The sequence below is a fragment of the Idiotropiscis lumnitzeri genome, chromosome 18 (genome assembly GCF_059441095.1).
Source record: "Idiotropiscis lumnitzeri isolate Australia: NSW breed Sydney's pygmy pipehorse chromosome 18, RoL_Ilum_1.0, whole genome shotgun sequence".
Taxonomy (NCBI): domain Eukaryota; kingdom Metazoa; phylum Chordata; class Actinopteri; order Syngnathiformes; family Syngnathidae; genus Idiotropiscis; species Idiotropiscis lumnitzeri.
This window is the reverse complement of record NC_142408.1, coordinates 10,476,099-10,497,900: the sequence shown is the minus strand read 5'-3', so window position 1 is coordinate 10,497,900 and position 21,802 is coordinate 10,476,099. Positions and strand designations below refer to the sequence as shown.

Genomic DNA, 21,802 nt, shown 5'->3' with positions numbered 1-21,802 from the left:
CAGCTCTTTCAATTCAATCCCCAATCTTTGACTGATTCAATCTTAAACTATTCAGTTGATCAATACCATATATATTTTTCAAACCCTCAAAATAAAAGAGAGAGAACAAAAGATTTCTTGTGGTCTAATTTCTAAATTTTTTGACTGATTCAAAACACTCCAACTTTAAACTGTTCAGATAATCACGACTAGATTTTTCCTCTCAAAATTTCCAAATAAAATCCATTGATTAAAAAGCTCGTATTTTCCATATTTTTGAGCGATTCAAACCGTTCAACTTTTCAGCTCATCTCTACCCATTTTTTTTTTCAAACTTCAAAATAAGCTTTGTATTATTACACATGATTTTATTTCATCCAATGCCCTTCCGCATCATTTCATATCATTCAGTGTCATTTGATATAATTTGATGCCATTTCACATTCTTTTCCTTCAGCATTCACACATATTTTCTTTAGAAATTGCATTCTCTAGTTTCAAAAGGAACCCCCATCATTTCATATGGCAAAAAGTAAATAAATAAAAATAATAAAGATTTCTTTTATGCCTGTTAAATTCTCAGGTGTTAGATGGTATGCACCAAGTTTGAAGTCAATGGGATGACATTTTATGAAATTGATTGCAGCAACAAACTGCCAGCCATTACCAAAGATACACCAAACCTTTTTTGACAAACAATTTGGCAAACTGAAATTTTCCCTCCATAGGGCAACTGCTGAATATGTTTACTTCTAATAGTTTAATTTTTTTCTAAATAATATCGGACTCAAACTAAAAAAAGAAAACAATCCAGCCATTAATTCAAAGGCAATTGTTCAGTGGGGGAAAAAATCCCACAAAGAAGAGAATTGGTGATATTAATTCATGTGTGACACAGTTACGAGCACACCTATAACTTTTTTGTACAATTGCCTTTCACCAATAAAACAGCTCCTTAACTTCCGCTGTAGTGTTTCACAAGATGGGAGAATACAGAAAACGTGATCTTGGACCATTACACGTTTTACAATTCCTCTGAATACTCCAGCGACCTCTTTAACTCACTTGACATAATTTCAATGGGGTTGAGGTCTGGGGACTGAGCTGGCTTTGGTAGGAGCTGGAGTTTGTGTCCGGCGCACCATTTCTACAATTTCCAGTATGAGAGTATGCGCCTGCAATAATAACTGAATTCCTTTGAAAATGGGTGCCAATAATTACATCTTTGCTGCTCATCATTTCATCCAGTGCTTGCCCCAGCTGACATTGGAGTGGTCAGGTCACCAGCCAATCAAAGGCATCATGAAGATAGCCATTATCTCACATTCACACCTGCGAACAATTCTAAATATATTTTTATTTAATTAACCTAATCAGCATGTTTTTGGAATGTAAGACAGGGAAAACATGCAAATGACACGGCAAGGTCAGAGCTGGGACCAGAACCTCAAAATAAACTGTGAAACAAAGACACTGCTGACCACTCGACTGCCATGTTTCCTTTCTCCAAAGTCATTACGTCAACATAACAAACCATATATGCGATCCATTTTCTATCTTCTTATGGGTTGTGGGAACGATGGAGCCCATCCCAGATGATTCAGGGCGAGTGGCTGGGTACATTCCGGACTGATTGCCACTCAGTCAGACGGTGATTGCGATGGCCATTGCAGCTGATTGTGCATAGTTGAAAATTACCTGCCTTATTTCCACATGGCTTCACTTCAACTGCCGTATCTGAAGGCTTGCGGGCTTTGGCTGGCTTTGGCTTTGGACTTCATTTATCATTTGAAAGCTGAACGTGGGATGTTTTGCTCGAGATATTTAGATGACTCTTTATTCAGTTATTGGTAACCCTCAGTAGTTTTATATAGTCACATGGAACTTACATACCATGGCGATCTAGTAAATAAAGCAGTTCCAACTCTATTTTTAAGATGATGGATTCAGTCTAAATGAACTTTGTTGAAAATACGGAATTAAACACCATTAGTTGGCGTCACTCTAGTGTTTAAAAATCAAAATCTAAAAACAATAAAAATCGCAATCTTGATCACGATCTGTACTAGCACACTTGTTTTTGTTTTTTTTTGTTTGTTTTTTTATATAAGAACGGACTTGCCCGGGCGACTGAATCGTGAGTTGCAATGAACATTCAACAAAATTGCCATCCATTCAAAGCTATCGCCAACGCAACAACTTCTGATCTTTACGCGTAATAACGGGACAACATAACATTATGTTATTCTTAATGTGATAATGTACATGATGATTGAAGCTGTTTGTTTTGACAGCTGCATGCAGGATGAAGTGGAAAGTGTGAGCTATTATCCCGGCATGACTTCTCATCAATCATAGTAGGCCGAGTCATGTTTAAAATGATAAGAGGCACAGCTGCAACGACCGCTGAGTTATTTGTCTTGCTCTTCAATATTGTCTATCTCCATTAGCATTGATTGGCTATGCAAAATGAATGACGGCAGAGATGGGAAGATTTAGGAAAAGGCAGCATGGTCAGGAGACAAAAGATATGCTGAAGGAAGAGGACTGGGAATTCAGCACTGGCAGGTTAGGAAAGCAAAGAGGAGTAGCCTCCAGTGGCGAGACGAGGCATGTGGTTTTTTAAGAAGAAAAATAGCAAAAGGAGCAATTTCGCCAATCAATGACTTCATCTGAGGAGCAATCTACTAATTTCAATCACCTTTTTTTGAGGGTGCGGGCCAGTTAATCCCAGAACCTGAAGCACTGGTTTTATTAAACATTAGAAATAGGAAAATATTACGAGGAGGTTGAATTTAGGGCTGCAACTATTGAAAAATTCAGTATTTGATTCTCTTACCGAACATTCTTCAGAATCGTTGTGAATTCGGATTAACTGTGATTTTACTTAATATATTTCACTTACATTGGTCGTTTTCATTTCAATTCGCCTAGGATTGTTTTACATACAACGCATTCTTTTTTCATGTTTAGTTCAACAGTAGACTTAAAATGGGAGGGGCAACAAAGAAGTTAGTTGAGTTTACTTCCAAAATAAAGTGCTAGTATCTTTTTTTTTGGCAAGAACAACGGCTGGTATATCGAAAAAAAATTGTAAATCAAGTGACTTGTATTTCAAGGCACCACTGTATTGTTTTAATTAGAGGACCGATTTTGGGTATGAGTGAAATTAAACAGCTGTTTGCAAATAATTATCCAGGTTTAGCGCAAGTTCGTCCCTAGTCCGGGTCACATGGAGGTCAAGCAGTCCGCATCCATCAGCAAGAAAATACCGGATGGACTCCTAAATGGCCTTTCGCAGCCCTTGCAGCCATTTCAGAGTGATGACGGCCTTGTCGGAGATAAAACCAGATCCACTGGCGTGATTTGTGGACAGTGGGTCTATTTCAATACCTGTCTCTGGCTTGATAGATGTGGCCTGAGCTTGGTAAAGGGCCAATTTACCATGGGGCCAATCGCAATGAAATTGCAGCACCCTGCATCCGTTGCAAAACAAGGCTGAAGGAAGGGATGGCTCATTATGCAAAGTAGACACAGTCAAAACAAAACAAGTTGTGACTGAAACTATAACTGCGTTTGATCATAATGTAATTTTCAGTTTCTGGAACAAACAAGATTTTAACATAGAAATGTGGAGAAACCAAAATAAACGTAATCCATAGTGCGCCACAGTAGATATCAAGAACCCAAATCAATAAGCCCATTTGAACTCAAACAGGGCGATTGCACCTGACAGCTTCTCTCTGGACTGGCGTGCCCACAGTATAACTGTTGACGACAGTGTCATCTAAAAAAAATAAAAACGCAAAAGATTTGATGCCGAGTCCATTCTTGCTGCGCGCTGTCGGATGGAAAAACAAATCTGCCTCTTCTGCCAACGTACCCAGATCAATCTTTTGGATTTTAAATGATACCCAGAGAACCTGCATATTGGTTGAATTCTTTGGGGAAATGTTATCGTCTTAGGGGTTGAATTTAGATTGTTTCAATTGGACCAAGTCAGGCACCCAATATTGGCTCTGGCCGCAGGGAGCGACATCCTTCCTCGTTCATTCCTGCAGCGCTTGTATTGTAATTAGGAACATATTTGCTTTACCTGGGAGCTTTGGAGACAAGGAAGAGTGGCCACTGCAAAGACAATTCATTTGGTTGTCGGTCCTTGTCTCGGCAAAATCCATTGAGCTTCGAGACCATTGACGAACTGAAATGAAAAATACATTTTTCTAAATTTCCAGGGCTTTTGTTTTGGGTGTTTTTTTGTTTTTTTTAAGAAAAAAAACTGTGGTCTAGCATGCTTACAGGTTTGGCATCACACAGGTCCATGATTTACTGTCAAGGATTATGTTTTCAAGTTTATAAACAGTATGCAATGATTTTAAGAAAATATTACGGGCTCAAAGCAAGTTGACGTGTTTGTTGTGGCTTCACAGCTTTTGGCACTTTATTCAGCCTGACGCAAGGCAACAAGTGCTCTCCTTTTTGTGCGTGTGAGTGTGTGTGTGTGTGTGTGTGTTCATGTATGAAAAACGCAGTACAGTACGAGCCAAATGAACCACAAGTACTTTTTGTCTGTCAATCCATCCATTCAATTTGACTGAAACACAAAAGTAAGGATGCAAGAGGCTTGTAGAATTTTGCATGGAATACTTTTCAATGGGAATTCAAGTCACAATTGCACTTTAGATGTTGACAACTTGGCAAACAAGGGTTGAAAAGGGAGACCAGCCGAGCTTTATAAAAGGTTACTGTTATACTTATTCGACTTCAAAGTGTGTGAACTGTTATACTGCATCTGTATTTGATTTGTGGAGAGTGGTTGAATAAAAAAACAGGTTTTTTGAGTTTCTTCTAACAAAATACTTAGAATAGTTTAAAAAAAACTTGCACAAAAGAAACACACAAAATAGAAAAAATAACCAAACCCAAGACTAATACAAAAAAAATAAAAACTAAACCTAATAAAAACGAACAAACCCGTTCTGAAAAAAACTAACCAAATAATAAAAAAAAAACTCCAAATAAAATAAAAACTAAACATTATGAAAAATCTGAGATCACAGAAGTAGACATTATATTTTCTCTAAATTGTATCTAATCGTAAGACAAAACAATGGAGCAACAGTAAAGAATATTTAGAATAAAGGAGTCAAATGTAAAACACACAATTCTTGCATTGAAAAAAAACTCCTAAGGGCACCTTATTGCAATATTTTTGCTTTCTTTTATGATGAGGAATATTTTGCTGCCGATAGCCGAGCCAGGCGGCCCTTTGTCCGGCCGCAAATATTGCACATGCCGCAAATCGCCACTGGTCATGCGGCACACACATTCATTGTCGTATTTTCATGGTTTTGTTTTTTTTTGTTTGTTTGTTTTTTTTCAAACAAATATTGAATGTAACAAAAACATGCACAGAAGTAGATTGGTGATCGACTACCACGCATTCTGAATTTGAGTCACATCACCACCAGAGGAACGGAATCACATCGCAAACCGAGGACCATCTGAGTTCTTTTCTAAACGAGAAACATGCATTGTGTTGCACAAATACTAAGAGTGCACTGCACATCGCGAATACATATTTAAGTATGATATATGAGCAAAAACTAAAGGAAAAAGCAGCACGAAAAGTCTAATGACAACAGAGAAAAATCACACCAAAACGACAGAAAAGCAAGCGAGCAGAAGGCGGGAAATGAAAATGTAAAATGTGTGATTTGTACAGACCTCGAGAATAAGTTGAGTGCCAAGGCTTATTGGCATGAGAGCCTAAATGTGATTATGCTAACCCTCGCTCTGATTGCAACACCTGTGCTCATCATGTTGTCAAGTAATAACCTCAAATTCAGCGTCTCAGACAGAGATTATCCGTAATCTCATTTCTGCCTCTTGAGTCTCGATCGTACTTGAAAATGGCCCGTATTGGCAAGCAAAAAGGCTGAATTCATTTGCATGGATTCCTTCAAAGCAAACACCTGTTTAGAGGAAACACTGAATACTTTGGCGCCGAACAAAATTGGACGTCTTGGAACAATTAATACACACCGAAGCAGATTTTTTTATGAAACCTGCGGCAAGTGTAAGAATTTCTTATGTCATAAGTAGCGGGAATTTCATCATAAGTGGTCACACTCTGTACTGAAGCAGAAGTACTGTACAAATATTTAAAGAATATAAGATACAAGTAGACGTGCTTCAATTCTTAAGTACAGGAGTAAAAGCAAAAACAAAGTAGTAATGCTACTTATACACAAACCCATCTTGATAAGCCAGTATTAAAAAAAACATATCTACACACAAAGTTTTCCTCTTCTATTATATAGTGTTTGTACTTTGTAGAAGGAAAAAAAAACAAATCACCTTACATGTCGCGTTTTGTTCTTTCAGAGCTAGCAACATGCTATGAAAACAATGCGTTCACGTAGCCGCGCTAACGTCGTGATATGAGTAGCAAACAATTGCCAAATTTGCAAATGATAAAAAATACCTTATTTGTATGTGTTTTTTCAGATGGCATTTTTAGCCGGGTACTAGCCACAACTCAGTCACCACAAACCCATGTTAAAGCCAACAACAAACTTTTCGCAAATAGTTGGTCCTATTTATTCATTTATTTATTTATTTATTTATTTCAGTTTTATAAGATCCCAAGAACGCAATTAGGGCTGCGACTAAAGATGAATAATTGATTAATATGTTGAATATTTCCTTAATGAATCAGATAAGAAAAGAATACATCCTTGAATGGTGAAAATGTAGAAATTTGACAAATTGATTCATTTATTGGTTTGGCCAATAACATGTCAGGCAATTGGTAAAATGGGACCTGAATATGGAATTTTTCATGATCGGAGGCCAATCCATTGGTTAGACGTTTTTAAAGCTGTTGTGATCAAACTAAACAGAAAACAGAAGAACATTTCACATTATGTAGTCAAGCAACCCCCGCAATTATTAGTATTTGATTTATCTCTCTCTCTCTCTCTCTCTCTATCTCTCTCTCTCTCGCTATCTCTCCCTCTCGCTCTCTCTCTCTCTCTCTCTCGCTATCTCTCCCTCTCTCCCTCTCTCTCTCTCTCCCCTGCATGGATGATCTGTGTAGCATGATGCATTAACCAGGCCAAGTGTGTTTTCATCCCGTAATCTTGCAGATCAATGTTGTTGTTGCTTTTTACGTGCACGCACAAATTGGAACACTGATAAACAACGAATGGCTCACATTGATGACCAGCCACCAACTGAGAGGACAACAAGGGCATCTATTTCGGGTGCCCAGCCTGAGGGGCCCATTTTTTATTTGATTTTACAATGTTCCGTTAAAGTGAACCAAACACCAAGTGTGGGGCCATTAAGAGCCTGTACTGAAACAAACCAGCAACAAAAGTTAAATTTAGATTTTACAGAGACATTTCATTTATCCAAAGTTAAACATCAAATCGGACTCCTCGGGGTAGGACATAATGTGCACTCAAGTTGTGAGCAGTCTGAATTAGGCCTGTTTTTCTCCAGGGATGAAAAAAAAGTAGCTTATTCAATAGTTGGTTTTTCTTTAGATTTTTGTTTTTATTTTTAATTTATTTAGAAATGGCCGAGCACCGATACTAGTCTCATATCAATATTTATTTATGTAATAATAGTCTTATTTTATGGTAGTGGGTACTTGTGGAGGCTGCCAATACCAGTCACGATACTTAAGGCAGAATAATATCTGACATTGAGTAAGTCCTCTTCGGCAGTAGTTATCACTTATACTGCTGCAGTTTGACACATCGGCGAATTGTCTGCATCAGAAAGAAAGATCGTTTTTCACATTTTGTCATTTTAAATGAGATTTTAAGTATGAAAAGCACTCGACTCGAGTACTTTTTACTCTATGGCTGATGTACGAAGACATCACGTGCATGGCCGGATCTATTCTGGTGAGATAGAGGGAAGTTGGCCACCGAAATATTTTGACAAAACCTCAAATATTTGCTTTATCACCTTTAACAGAACATTTATCAAATAAAATATAAAATACAAACAACATAGAATTACTTTCTTGATTGACTTTGCCATGTTCGAAAAAGTTGAAACATTTGAAAGTCGACCATTTTTTGTAAGCGGCCCTCAAAATTAAAACTTTTGGCCACCCCTGTATTGGAGGTATCTCTAGTCACGTGGGGGGGGGGGGGTGTCATGAGTGACATTCCACGCACATTTCATTTCACAGTGATTATGCAAATAAATGTACATTCAGGCAAACCTCACACTATACTTGTCACATGCACAGTTCTTTTTATTTTCTGACAGTGTTCAAATATTTTGATTATAATTTATGTATATAAAAAATTAAGTCTAATGACGGCGTACGACTTTGACAACAGTGTTATATATCAAAATCACTATCATTATGTAAACATTTATTCCATACTGACGTGAGATGTGTTGGTTGCATAGTGACCACAATCCAATTGAATTACCAGCTATTTGTTAATCATTTTTGACTGGGCCAATAATTTCCGGCCAGATCAGGGAACTCCATATATGTGTATACAGGGAGGGTGAATTAACGTCAAGGCAGGGTGCAATCAGCCTGGCAGGGGGTTGCGGTCTCCCCCTGCAGGGGTTTAATGCTCCATTATTTAAAAGAGGCCATATCAATGGGAAAATAAGTACAATCAAGGGGTTGGACAGGTCAATGAAACAGGAACACCAGATGTGCGAGACTCACGAGGGGTGATTGCGCCCTTTCAAATATGCTCATTTTTAAATGATTGCTAGTCAAGCCATGACCCGCTTCTCCTCACGAGGGTCACTGGATCCTATCCCATGCTGTCATTGGGGTGCACCCAAAACTGGTCGCCAGCCAATCGCAGGACACACAAAAAAAAACGACCAAACAGCTAGGTGCAATTTAGAGCGTTCATTCAATCTACAATGTATGTTTTTTGAAATGTGGGAGGTAACTGGTGTACCCGGAGAAAACCCACGCAGGCACGGGGAGAACATGCAAACTCCACAAAGGAAGGCCGGAGCCTCTCTGAACCATCTCTGAACTGTGAGGCCATCATGCTAACCAGTCAACCATGTGCCAAGCCGTTGAATTATAAATCTACAGTTTCTCCCAAAAAAATAAATAAATAGGAAACTCAGAAATAGAAAAACAATTTAAATGTTAAAGTAAACTGTGTGGTGTATGGTAAGCCTGTATTTATATTTCCACAAACATTGCATCCTGACATTGAGAAAAGAAGTGAGACTGCAGGTTTGTCGCTGCACTCTCCCCAAAGATTACACTGGACGTACTTTAAAAAGTGATGTTCTTATCTTTCATATTTACTTTGCAGGGATAATGAAAAGTGTTGTGGGTGTTGGAGTTTTCCCTCCTGTGTTGTTTGACTTGTACAAATGTAGAATAATCTTTCATGCTCACCAGCCGCACTTGGAATGATGGAAAAAGGAGATAGCAAAAAGTGCAGCTAGGGGCAGCACCGTGACCAAGTGGTGCCCGTATGCCTGCCTCGCTGTTTTAGGTTTGGGTTCAAATGTCTGGAATAAGTTATCCTTCCATATTCCATGTTTTCGGTTGGTTAATTGAAGACTGGAAGTTTTGATGTGAGTGTGAATGGTTGCTTGAGATCAGATGGCGACCAGTCCAGGGTTTCATCCTACCTCTTCAGCTTCTGCTAATCGGCCACCCGCATGAGGACAAGCTCTTTGAAAATGAATATAGAGCTGCTGAGGTGACTGTATGAGGAGTCGTCTCCTTTCTGTTCAAAATCTGTGGCACGCTGCCACCTATTGAGATTTACCAACAATTGCAGGTTGCTTTGAAGAATTGAACGTAATAACGTAATAAGCTTTAGTTTTCATTTGCTCTTCTTCATGTCACATTTAGAGTGTTGTGTTACGGTAACAACTGCAATAGACGTCCATCACAATTGTCTGTTGCAGAAGTTCAAATACACCAAATATTTATATTGTGTGCCTTATGTATTGATTAATAAATGATTATTATTCAATTGACATATCTAAATTTTAAAACAAATAACGTGTTTTCAGGAGATATAGTTTCATGTGATATATTCTCAGGTCATATTTTGAATACATTTATGGATCAATATAATATCAGTAGCTCAGTGCTTTCTGTTTGGCAAGACAAGAAGCAAAATATGTCAATGCCGAGAATATCTGTATTTAAACATATAATATAGCATACTATAATCATCATCTTTAAGGGGAAGTTATAAAAAAAAAGTGCAGTAAAATGCTTTATTTACCTTAAGCAGTAAAATTTTAGCCATCTCAGAGAGCGGCCATTTTGTCACTGCTGTCGACTGAAAATGACATCACAATTGTTCAGGGTCAGGTAATGGCCAATTATGGCTCACCTGTTTTCTCAACCTGAGCCATGAATAAGAAATAAAATGAACATGATTACATAAAAAATGTTGGGACCGATAACATAGCGGCTAAATTGTTCATCTTATCCATACAATTGCAAGACATTGGAATTCATGCCACCAATATACTCCCAATTTAAAGTGCAAGAAACTTTCAATCCCAACAAATTGTTTTACATTAAAGCGATAATGATTAACGGCGGGTAGAAATGAACAACATTCAGTGACCTTTAAGGCAACCTTTATTGAAGACGCTTAACCTTTTCTTTGAGAGGAAATTCTCATTCCCAGAATTCAGCCAAGGAATAATAATGCTGTAGTATTAGGTGACATATGTAGGTAGGAACCTTACGTATGTACTGTGGGCTTGGGGGCAAATAATAAACGTTACGCAATAATACGGCACGGTGTGTGTCGTCCCTCCTGTCGCCTCCTGCCAATATAGTTCGGCCAGACTCACGAACCAACAATACATGGTGTCAGGAGTGGGAGAAGAGGGTCTTTTTGGAGCTGAATCTTACCGAGAGAGTGTCCCGCGTACACGCGAGTTTTCGTTTCATACGAGACAGTTCAGGCTGCGGGGGCGAGCCCGCGTAACGGCAAGATGTCTCAGTTTCAAGTCTCTCCACCTGAAAAATTTACGTTCAGGGCTGAAGACTGGACGAAATGGATAAAGCGTTTTGAACGGTTTCGCATTGCGTCCGGGCTGGAAGCGCAAGCAGACGAGAATCAGGTGAATACGCTTATCTACACCATGGGGGAGGAAGCGGAGGACATACTAGTTTCTCTCCACCTGAGCGCCGTGGAAGCGAGTGACTATGTCACAGTCAAAAATAAGTTGGACACCCACTTTGTGGCTCGCAGAAATGTCATCTTCGAGAGGGCAAAGTTTAATTTGCGTCAACAAGAAGAGGGGGAGTCGGCTGATGGCTTTCACACGGCACTACATTGTCTCGCGGAGTACTGCGGATACGGGGCTCTTCACGACGAAATGGTGAGAGACAGATTTGTTGTCGGCTTGAGAGATAAACGTTTATCAGAACAACTGCAGTTGGACCCAGAATTAACACTGGTGAAGGCAATTACCAGAGCTCGTCAAAGTGAGCAAATAAAGAAGCAACAGGAGGTGTTAAAGTCTAACTTTAAAGTTGACATCGCCAACACTCAGCTGGACAGCGTGCACGCGCGTCACCGCGGAGGCGCGCGGCCGAAACAAATGCCGCGACAACATGGAGGAACATTTAAAAAAGCACCGAAGGACAGACAGACACAATGCAAACGATGCGGTGATCCAAAAGGACATAGTCTGCAACAATGCCCAGCTAGAGAAGCAATGTGTAATTACTGCAAGAAAAGGGGGCATTATGCAAGAGTGTGCAGAACGAAGAAAATAACAGGAGTGAATGCTGTCATAGAGACTGATGATGAGGCAGAAGTTGCATTCCTTGGCTCCTTGTCAGCCGATAAAATGACCAGTCCATGGATGACAGACATAAACATGGACAATTACAGTGCAGTGTTTAAGATTGACACTGGCGCGGATGTTACAGCTGTTTCAGAAACACTTTACAGCCGTGGTAAATTCAGAAGACTGGTGAGACCTCTTAAAGTTCTGAAGGGACCAGGGGGCGCACGTCTAAAGGTCAAGGGCATGTTCACAGCCACACTCAGTAAGAACAATAATTGCGTCAAGGAGAACATATATGTTGTGAAAGGGCTGAGCACACCACTGCTGGGCGGGATGGCTGCGATGAAACTGCAGCTGGTCGCTCGACTGGAGAACATCAGCCTGGTCTCCATGGAATCCATAAAGGAGGAGTTTCCCAAGCTTTTCAGTGGATTAGGTAAAATGGAGGGTGAGTACAACATTGTACTGAAGCCTGGGGCACAGCCTTTCTCTCTTTCGACGCCCCGACGTATTTCTCTCCCACTCCTGCCAAAAGTTAAAGAGGAGCTGAAGCGTATGGAGGCGCAAGGAGTCATCTCTAAGGTGGAGGTACCAACGGAATGGTGTGCACCAATGGTGGTGGTGCCGAAGCGGACTTGCAAGAGCAGAGTGAGAATATGCACAGACCTCACTGAACTGAATAAATCTGTCATGAGAGAAAAACACCCTCTTCCCTCAGTCGAACACACCTTAGGTCAGTTGGCAGGCGCTAAGGTGTTCTCAAAGTTAGATGCCAATGCTGGTTTCTGGCAGATACCGCTATCCAAGGAGTCTTCTTTGCTGACTACGTTCATCACTCCGTTTGGACGCTACTGTTACAACCGTCTGTGTTTTGGAATCTCATCTGCACCGGAACACTTCCAGAAGCGTATGTCGCGCATTTTGGAGGGCCTGGATGGAGTTGTATGTCAAATGGATGATGTGCTCATCTGGGGAGCAACGCAGTGTGAGCATGATGAGAGACTGAGGAGGACTTTGTTACGTCTACAGGACGCGGGCGTCACACTGAATGAAAAGTGTGAGTTCTCAAAGAACACAATAAAGTTCTTGGGACAAGTTATCGACTCATCGGGGGTCAGTGCAGACCCTGACAAAGTGAGTGCTGTAAAAGTTATGAAGGAACCAAGCAACATCAGCGAGGTGAGACGTTTCCTAGGGATGACTAATCATCTTGGCAAGTTCCTACCTCACCTGGCGGAAAAGACGCGTCCTCTCAGAGACCTGCTTAGGAAGTCCAACATGTGGGTCTGGGGACCACAACAGCAGCAAGCATTTGATGGCATTAAAGCGGACTTGACGTCGACCCCTGGGCTGGCGTTATATGACCCAAATGCTGAAACACTGGTCTCTGCTGATGCATCCTCCTTCGGGTTGGGCAGTGTGCTTCTCCAGAAGCAAGCTGATTCTCGTTGGAAGCCAGTGGCGTATGCTTCGAGAGCCCTCAGCAGCACCGAACAGCGATACGCCCAGATCGAGAAAGAGGCACTAGCTTCGACATGGGCCTGTGAGAGGTTCTCAGAGTTCCTCATAGGGAAGCAGTTCCATATCGAGACAGACCACAAGCCTCTAGTTCCCCTGCTGGGCTCCAAAAGTCTAGAGATGCTTCCGCCACGCATCCAGCGTCTTCGTATGAGATTGATGAGGTTTTCTTACACTATCTCTCATGTAGCTGGTAAGAACATTGCAACAGCGGATGTGCTGTCACGGGCCCCTGTCAGCGCCACGTCGGACGGGTTGCAAGAAGAAGAGGTCAACTTGTATGTTGATTCTGTCATTGCGAACCTTCCTGCTACTGAATCGAGGCTGGTGGAAATACAAGAAAGTCAAGACAACGATGCCATTCTCCTGCAGCTGAAGAAGTTCTGCCTGGAGGGATGGCCGGACAAATTTTCTGTGGACCGTACAATCCAGCCCTATCTGCCGTTTTCTGGTGAGCTCACAGTTCAGGATGGACTACTGCTGTATGGCTGCAGGATTGTGATTCCAGCGTCGCTTAGGGCAGACATGCTGTCCAAGCTTCACGAGGGCCACCTTGGGATTGCTAAATGCAGGGAGAGGGCGAAACAGTCTGTGTGGTGGCCAGGTCTCAGTACAGATCTGTCCAGGACGATTGCGGACTGTGATGTGTGTGCCAAGGAGAGGACGACTCTCAGAGAAACAATGATGCCTACTGAGTTCCCATCGAGGCCATGGTCCTTGGTCGGGGCTGATCTGTTCCGGATAAATAACAAAGATTATCTGGTCGTAGTGGACTATTTTTCAAGGTTCTTCGAAGTGGCTTGGCTGACGTCTACTACATCGGAGGCTGTGATCGAGCACTTCAAGTCTATCCTTGCTCGTCATGGAATTCCCGAAGAAGTGCGCTCCGACAACGGGCCACAGTTTGCTTCTGTGGTCTTCAACAAGTTTGCCTCGGAATGGGGTTTCAAGCATGTGACGTCCAGCCCACGTTTTCCACGGGGTAATGGTGAGGCTGAGCGTGCGGTGAGGACCATAAAGGGTCTTCTCAAAAAGTCTGCAGACCCGTATCTTGCCCTTATGGCCTACCGTGCTGCTCCCTTGGCGAATGGCTACAGTCCCACGGAACTCCTCATGGGGAGGAGGATAAGGACACCTGTTCCTGTGATTTCATCTCAGCTTAATCCCAGATGTGCGGACATTGAGGATTTGAAGACTACAGAACAGAGGTACCGACAGATGCAGTGTCAAAATTATGATCGCAGACACAGAGCGCGTGATATGCCACACCTTCGACCAGGAGATCAGGTGTGGGTCAGGGACACGCGAGAACGTGGCACAGTTGTGTCTACTGCGGGCACACCGAGGTCCTATGTTGTCGAGACACCCGGCGGTAGGCTGCGAAGGAACCGTTATCATCTCTCGCAGACCTCTGGAGGAGCCGAGACATCAAAAGACTTGCCAGAGGCCCAGGTAAACGCTGATTGTCAGGAGGTGAGTACACCTGGCACACCTGACATTCTTCAACAACCAAGCGGTCAGCAGAATCCAGTGTGTGAGAGGCGTTTTCCCACAAGAGTGAGGACACCTCCCACATTCTTGAAAGACTTTGTTTGCACATAGCTATAGGAGCTGAGTGAGCATGAGGCAGAATAATCCTCACACTCAGTTGGAGGGTTTGGGCAGTCTACCCCATCCCTCATAGAACATATAGGAATGTGTGATGACTTTCCGTTTTCCTTGAGTGGATTATTTTTTTGGGTTATTAATGGTGTGCATTGACGAATGTTTGATAGTTAATATCATATCTTGAGTGTAGGTGTTTATATGCTATAAGGCATTCCTCAGCTAATGACTGGAATGCTGTTTTGAGTTTGTTTACTGACTCGGTATAATACATGTTGTTGTGTTTGCCTATAAGTGCATATGCATCTTCCCTAGAAAGATTCTTTAACCTCGAAAGGGGGATGTAGTATTAGGTGACATATGTAGGTAGGAACCTTACGTATGTACTGTGGGCTTGGGGGCAAATAATAAACGTTACGCAATAATACGGCACGGTGTGTGTCGTCCCTCCTGTCGCCTCCTGCCAATATAGTTCGGCCAGACTCACGAACCAACAATACAAATGCGACATGTTTTCGCCCTCGAAAAACCAATGAGCACGCGAAAATCAGTGTTTGTTGATTAGTTGAGTGCTGGTGAAGGCCAGGCATATGGAAAGTTGTTTGAGAAGTTATTTGATACCCAATTTAAGATCCGTGTACTATTCCGTGCTTTGTCCTCAGTAATAAGACCAGGGCTGGGTCTAGGCAGGGGCAAGATGGTGCCTGGCCCCCTCAAATAAATGTGCAGCCCCTCCTCCCAAAAATATGAATGCCCGAAATATATTATATTTCACTTATTTATATGAACCCATGTCATTAAAACATTTTAATGAAATTAGCACTGAACATTAAAGGTACTCTAAAATGGCTGCATTTTCTTTCATCGTTGAATTAAAATTTGCAAAACTAAAGTATGACTACAAACCAAAAGGAAAATTGTCTTCTTAGTTGTAATTTTACATAAAAGGCTCATTGTGTTCGCATAATTGGGGGAAAAAAAGTAAAAAATAATAATAATCGTTAATAGTCTTAGAATTTATTTTTGGCAAAGATAATTTGTTCAAGCCCCATTTCTTGTCTGCCAGGCTTCTGCTTTGATTTTTTTTAAGTGCTGTTTTTTTTGGTTTGTGTTTTAAAACGTTCAAAATGTTGGCATTTTATTGTCAGAAATCTGGCTATACCAGCCATTCAAACGGGTTTCTTGAACATACTAACACGAGGTTTATATGCTAGCCCTCAGTGAGGGTAAAGTGAAGCCCGGGATACTTCCTGTGAGCTTTTTCGTCCCACTCGCTCGTGTGGTCGGCGTCACTAGAGAACGACGAAACGTGGATGTTGTCAAATGTCTTGTTTACCGGGGTCTGTTGCTTGACACTGTTTAAAAGAAACTTCCTTAAAACCGTAGATTGGGGAAGTTTTAGTTAGAGGGGGAGAAAATGACGGGACAGTCGGCGTTGTTGCTACGTAAACAATTAGCAGGTAAGTTAGCAAAGCGGCGCTACGGCCAAAGAGAGGCAAAACTCTGTGACGTAACCAACTACTACGTAGACATTTAACTTTTGGCTGTGTTGGGATCCAGTTTTGTCTCAAAGTGTGTTAGCAAACAAAGAGTGGACACTTACAAGTTAAGCTAGCTGTTATTGCTCGCACGTGAAGTTGTCTCTCTGGGCACGAGGACCAGTGAAAAGATTCGATCAGCAGCTGTTACATGGCTTCACCTTTCAGATCTGAACAAGAACCCGGTGGAAGGCTTCTCGGCTGGACTTGTGGATGACAATGACATCTTTCAGTGGGAAGTGGTCGTCATTGGCCCCCAGGACACGCTCTTGTAAGTGACGTTACTCCAGTCGTTGGCGACCAAGTTAAAATGCTTAAATTGGTTTTGATTTCAAATGATATAACTGCTGCCATATTTGCATTTTGTAGTGAAGGAGGGTTCTTCAAGGCCACTTTAACCTTTCCACGGGATTATCCGTTAAAACCACCTAAAATGAAGTTCGTCACAGAAATCTGGCATCCTAACGGTTTGTATTCTTAAATGAAAGTCTTTTCCATGCACTGCTTAGGTTAACATTATTTGTAGTCAGACACGGGTAAAAAGTTATCATCCTTGGAATTCAATTCCCATCTAAACCTGATCTGTACATGAGTCAAAATGCAGTTTTCTATTACTAACATACACAAATGCAGTAGCAAATTCTGTTAGCAGTAAATATTTTTATAAATATTTCCCACTATAATTTTGAGAGTAGAATTCAGAGAACTATAGTGGGCTAATTCAAATTTGGTTATTTTACATGACTTAAGATTTTATGGCTACAATAAAATTGGAACCAAATCAGTGACACAAAGAACAGCAATAATTGTGGATGCCTTCTCGCATTTTTTAAGTCACTTTTTGTGGGGTTGAAATGTTTTTGTTTCACTGATTTGTCTTTTGGTCAGTTGCAAAAAACGGTGACGTGTGCATCTCCATTCTGCACGAGCCCGGAGAAGACAAGTATGGCTACGAGAAGCCGGAGGAGCGCTGGTTGCCAATCCATACCGTGGAGACCATCATGATCAGTGTCATCTCCATGTTGGCAGACCCCAACGGCGACTCTCCCGCCAATGTTGACGCTGCAGTAAGTTTGTGGCTAAACCTTGATGACTTTCATTTGAAAGACCAAACGCTCACACTTGTACGTGGCGCCTTGCAGAAAGAGTGGCGAGATGATCCCAAGGGCGTTTTTAAGAAGAAGGTTGCACGTTGTGTACGGAAAAGTCAAGAAATGGCTTTTGACTGACGTCGCATAAGTAAGTGCGACAACTTGTAATGTGACTGGGTGGCGCACAAACCATGGAAGCTTGATTTGGGTTGTGTCCTTTTTCAGTTTGGGGACTAAACAACTTGCTGAGATGGACCAGGAATGCTGAGACGCAGACCAGAGTCCACTTTTGACCCTTCAATGACATGACGTGTTTGCGGATTTCAAAAAATGTAACAATTTACCTGCGCAAGCCATTTTGATTTTTTTTTTTTTTGCGCAGAATCTTCTTGATACATGCATCATATTCAAATCTTAGTTTTTCTTTATACAAACTATTTATTTTTAAATGAGAACCAGGGAAGATTTTTTTAGGCTTTTTCAGGGGGGGGGTGTACTCTGCCACACTGAGCCATACAGCCTACAGTGCCTTTTATTAAAAACTGAGGGCTTGTGTTGTGCTAAAACAAAAGGGCAAATCAGAATATAATTTATGTGGTTTCATTTATAATCTTTGCTCTGGCAAATGTAGTTGTGTGATGTTTGCAAGGATAGAACGTCAGTATGGAATAAAGTGAACCATTGTTCAAATACATTTCGCTTCCAACTGCATTTACTTCACATGCACCTGTTGTAAATATAAAAGGCTGAGTGTGGAAAAAAAAAAACTATACAAGTGTTATAATAATCCTGGATAATCCCTTGCTCTCTTACAGGATGAGAACGATCTCAGTAAACAACTGTTGATTCAAAAGGCATTTTAAGTCAATCCAAAAATTAAGTACCATCACTTAATATCTGACGTTGATTCTTGCATTGTTATTGAAAATGCCCTACTTTTGTGCCTTACATCATCCACCCATTATCTGTTCCGCTTCTCACAAGTGTCGCGTGTCTTTGTGCAGTAGGCGGGGGTACACCCTGAACTGGTTGCCAGCCAATCACGGGGCACACAAAGACGAACAACCATCCATCCTCACACTCATACGTAGCTAGGGCCACTTTGGAGTATTCAATCAACCAACCCTGCATGTCTTTAGAATTTGGGAGGAAACCAAAGTTCCCGGAGAAAACCCACGCATATGGTTGTCATCTTTACCTTACATCATGTCATCAAAAAATGTTCTTGTCGGCTCAAAGATGTTCCCTATACCTTGTACAATTTCAGCGTGAACTTGACTTTCTTTAAAACGTTTATTAAGAGCACATGCATTAAGAACACAGTACAAAATTATCCCACAACCATAATTGCTTTATTGAATTAAGCACCAGCTCAATTTAACGTTCACTTTTAAGCGAGGACACATCCTTATCAACTCTGAGAGTATAAAATTGCACCACAAAAAGCACAAATCCGACCATAAGAAATAAAGTGTCCATGTGGCAGGCACAGACGAAAACACTGCACGCTGCCCGTTTATTGTCCTGGAGCTGACAGACTTTTGTTCATGAACTGCTTCTTGACGAAACACATCCACCACTGAAAGAAACAATCAGACCCGGAGGTTTATGAATACTGGTCCATTTCAACCTGTCATACTGTTGTAGACGTGAAATGTATAGAAATGGACCTCAAGCAAAATTGAGATATTTTGATATCTATATCAAGCCACAACATTTGGTCCAGAAATGTACAGAATGATAGATTTCCTTTTAAGTGCGTGTACAAAGTACTCACCTTGCTGGGTTTGTCTGTCTGGGAATCAAACACACGGTCACATAGCCTCAAGCCGGTCTCCTGTCTAATCTGCTGGAGGTAGAGCCTCATCGTGTCTGGACAAAGTTGGAGAACATCAGTCAGATTTTGTTCAATTGCTGGAAATGTTCTTCACTGGATTGTCTTTCAGGTGCATAAATCACACACTAGACTAGTCAAACGGTACTGTTTACACGTTTTGGTCTTTTTTTTTTAATTTTCTTTTGAACAGCGTCTCACCTTCCTCTTGCTTGTTAGCGGGCTTGGCGTACATGGCATTGAGCGGAAAGCCAGGCTCTCCGGGAATGGGAAAGTTGGTGATGCCGAGCGTGTACATTTCCTTCTCCCCTTGGCCCCTGGAGCTGCACTGCAAAGTGTAACACACAAACACATTCTATGATCAATGAGAAATCAAGTTGTCTGTTGCCTTTTGTTTTCAGAGCCAAAATGTGACAGACAAAAAAATAATACTTTGATTGCATTGAAATGTCAAACTTGATTTACTGTAGACAACTTTAGGGAGCCATTTATTCATTGATGGTTTTATCTAATGTTCTAAGACATGTTGCTTAGCCTGTAAACTCCCCACACTTTATGTTCAAATTTTAAAACAAAGACAAGATTAAAAAAAATACAAAATAATGTCGCAAACCTGAAAAGCAGGTTAAACATTTTGAATGAATGCCTGATTTGCTTTTATTACAGACTCAGCGTCCAGACACAAACAAACTAGATACACAACATAAGAAATATAGGCACAGACCATGCTCGGATTTTTGAGTCATTTTGATGCAATATCTTCACTTTTATCAACTTCAAATATATTTACCTTTTGCAGCTTCTTTAGACACTCAGAAATATAGAGCGTGACGTAGATCAACGTCCTGTCCGCCTCATTCTGAAAGAAAAACCATGTTAAGAGTTAAAAATTACAAATAGATTTTATTTAATTTATACAGGAGTATTCCTAATTCCTAAACTTCAACTCTGGGCATTGAGATGAAATAAGCTTGGGCTTGTAAAGGAATGACGTACACAGCTACTTCAAATGTGTATTTAGTCAGTGAAGAGCTGTTTTGTCCTTGAACATTCTGTCTGATAGCGTGAAATTGGGGGGCAGCTTGTTTGTGCAAATGTCTCACCTTGATCTCATAGTTCTTGAAGAAAACATTGGCCTTGAAGTAGTAAATAGCTTCGTCAATAATGTCAGAATCTATGCCTGAAATGGACAAAAAAAAAGGCTAAATCATCTACATTTGTAAATCATGTGTCATAAGATAAGTAGACAAGCAGATAGGGACTTAAGAGAAGTGTATCGGGGCCACACAGAGTGGTGGGATTTGAAATGAGAACATGGCAATTGTTTTACCTTGAGAATATATTTACCGTATTTTCCGGACCATAGGGCGCACTTTAAAGTCCCAAATCTTCCAAAATGTCCTCAAAAAGGGAATTGACACGTACAAGTAGAAGTGACAGGTACACGTGTCTATTATGTTTTTTGTTTTCCTTATCCAATTGGGGGGGCCTAGGGAGCATCTGATGCCATTGCCCTGTAAATCTCAAAATCGTTAATTTTACTCATGCACAACCATCAGTTGTGCATCTTTTTTTTTTGGGGGGGGGGGTGAAAAAAAAAAAGAGTATGTCATTTGATAGTTTGGTGTGCATCTATAATATTCGACCACAGCATCCTGTGGGTCTTGAAAATGTCAGAATGCTCTAGAACGGCTGAATACGTTTAATGTCAGGGTGCCAATTGAATGTATATGTGCCACAATGTTTCGCTGGTTAAAAAAATTAATACAACTTGACTGTAATGCTAGTGCTTCACTACCTCAAACAGGAAGTAGCCACCACACCACTCAATTATCAAGCTTGAGCAGCTAACTTGATTTAAAGCAGGGTAAGAACGAGCACACTCACCGTCTCCTCTCGCTGGTCCCTTAAATTGTGTTTTAAGGGGCAGTAAAGCCATGTTCCCCACCGTCCTGGTGTTCTCCTCCTGCATGGTTGAGTGATACGCCTGACGAGAGAAGTGCAACTCAGCTGCTGACATACTCCAAACTCACAGCGTCTGCTCGCATCTCTGTCGAAAAGTCTTGACTGCTGCGACGTCCAAACAAACGTCGCAAACGCTCCCAACAAGGTTCAACATCAAGAGATGCGGACTGAAGCGGTGACACGCCATTACATTTGGGAGCGACTGCTAACCCTGCTAGCCAACGATGCTAACATCAAAGATAGCACGGTCAATGCGGCGTCCCTTTTTAGTTGGTCGGTCTTGTTTTGAGTTATTATCCGAATACGGACGACTGTAAGGCACTTACCGGCATGTTGATGTTGAAGGACAAATAATCAATTCAACCACTCCAACGACTAACGTTAGCACCGCAAGATGCTGCTTCCGCCTGTCCCACCCTTCTCTTCAAACAGGAAGAGGCCACACGACATTTTTGCAATATGGTCGCAAGAGGGCGCCA

General features: G+C 41.3%; 2 protein-coding genes and 1 long non-coding RNA gene across 3 annotated transcripts in view; 1 reads left to right on the top strand and 2 right to left on the bottom strand.

The window, feature by feature from the left end:
- LOC148319467 (uncharacterized) overlaps window positions 1-16,695 on the bottom strand; it is a 29,557-nt gene extending 12,862 nt beyond the window's left edge. The window contains exons 1-2 of the long non-coding RNA XR_015839810.1: window positions 16,499-16,695; window positions 4,076-4,180 (exon numbers count right to left, since the gene is read on the bottom strand). This is a non-coding gene — a long non-coding RNA (uncharacterized LOC148319467). The remainder of the gene's footprint in view (window positions 1-4,075; window positions 4,181-16,498) is intronic.
- On the top strand, window positions 16,123-18,218 carry ube2g1b (ubiquitin-conjugating enzyme E2G 1b (UBC7 homolog, yeast)). The gene is made up of 6 exons (XM_088282018.1): window positions 16,123-16,355; window positions 16,602-16,704; window positions 16,803-16,900; window positions 17,322-17,500; window positions 17,576-17,672; window positions 17,750-18,218. Exons 1-5 carry the CDS (start codon window positions 16,313-16,315, stop codon window positions 17,660-17,662), a joined length of 510 nt encoding a protein of 169 aa, XP_088138144.1. The 5' UTR covers window positions 16,123-16,312; the 3' UTR covers window positions 17,663-17,672; window positions 17,750-18,218.
- A 636-nt stretch (window positions 18,219-18,854) lies between these two features.
- On the bottom strand, window positions 18,855-21,799 carry arpc3 (actin related protein 2/3 complex, subunit 3). The gene is made up of 7 exons (XM_088281900.1): window positions 21,650-21,799; window positions 21,246-21,345; window positions 20,462-20,538; window positions 20,149-20,217; window positions 19,560-19,686; window positions 19,302-19,396; window positions 18,855-19,103 (listed from the first exon to the last, which is right to left on the bottom strand). The coding sequence occupies exons 1-7, from the start codon at window positions 21,653-21,655 to the stop codon at window positions 19,041-19,043; spliced, it is 537 nt and encodes a 178-aa protein (XP_088138026.1). The 5' UTR covers window positions 21,656-21,799; the 3' UTR covers window positions 18,855-19,040.
- Window positions 21,800-21,802: the final 3 nt, after the last annotated feature.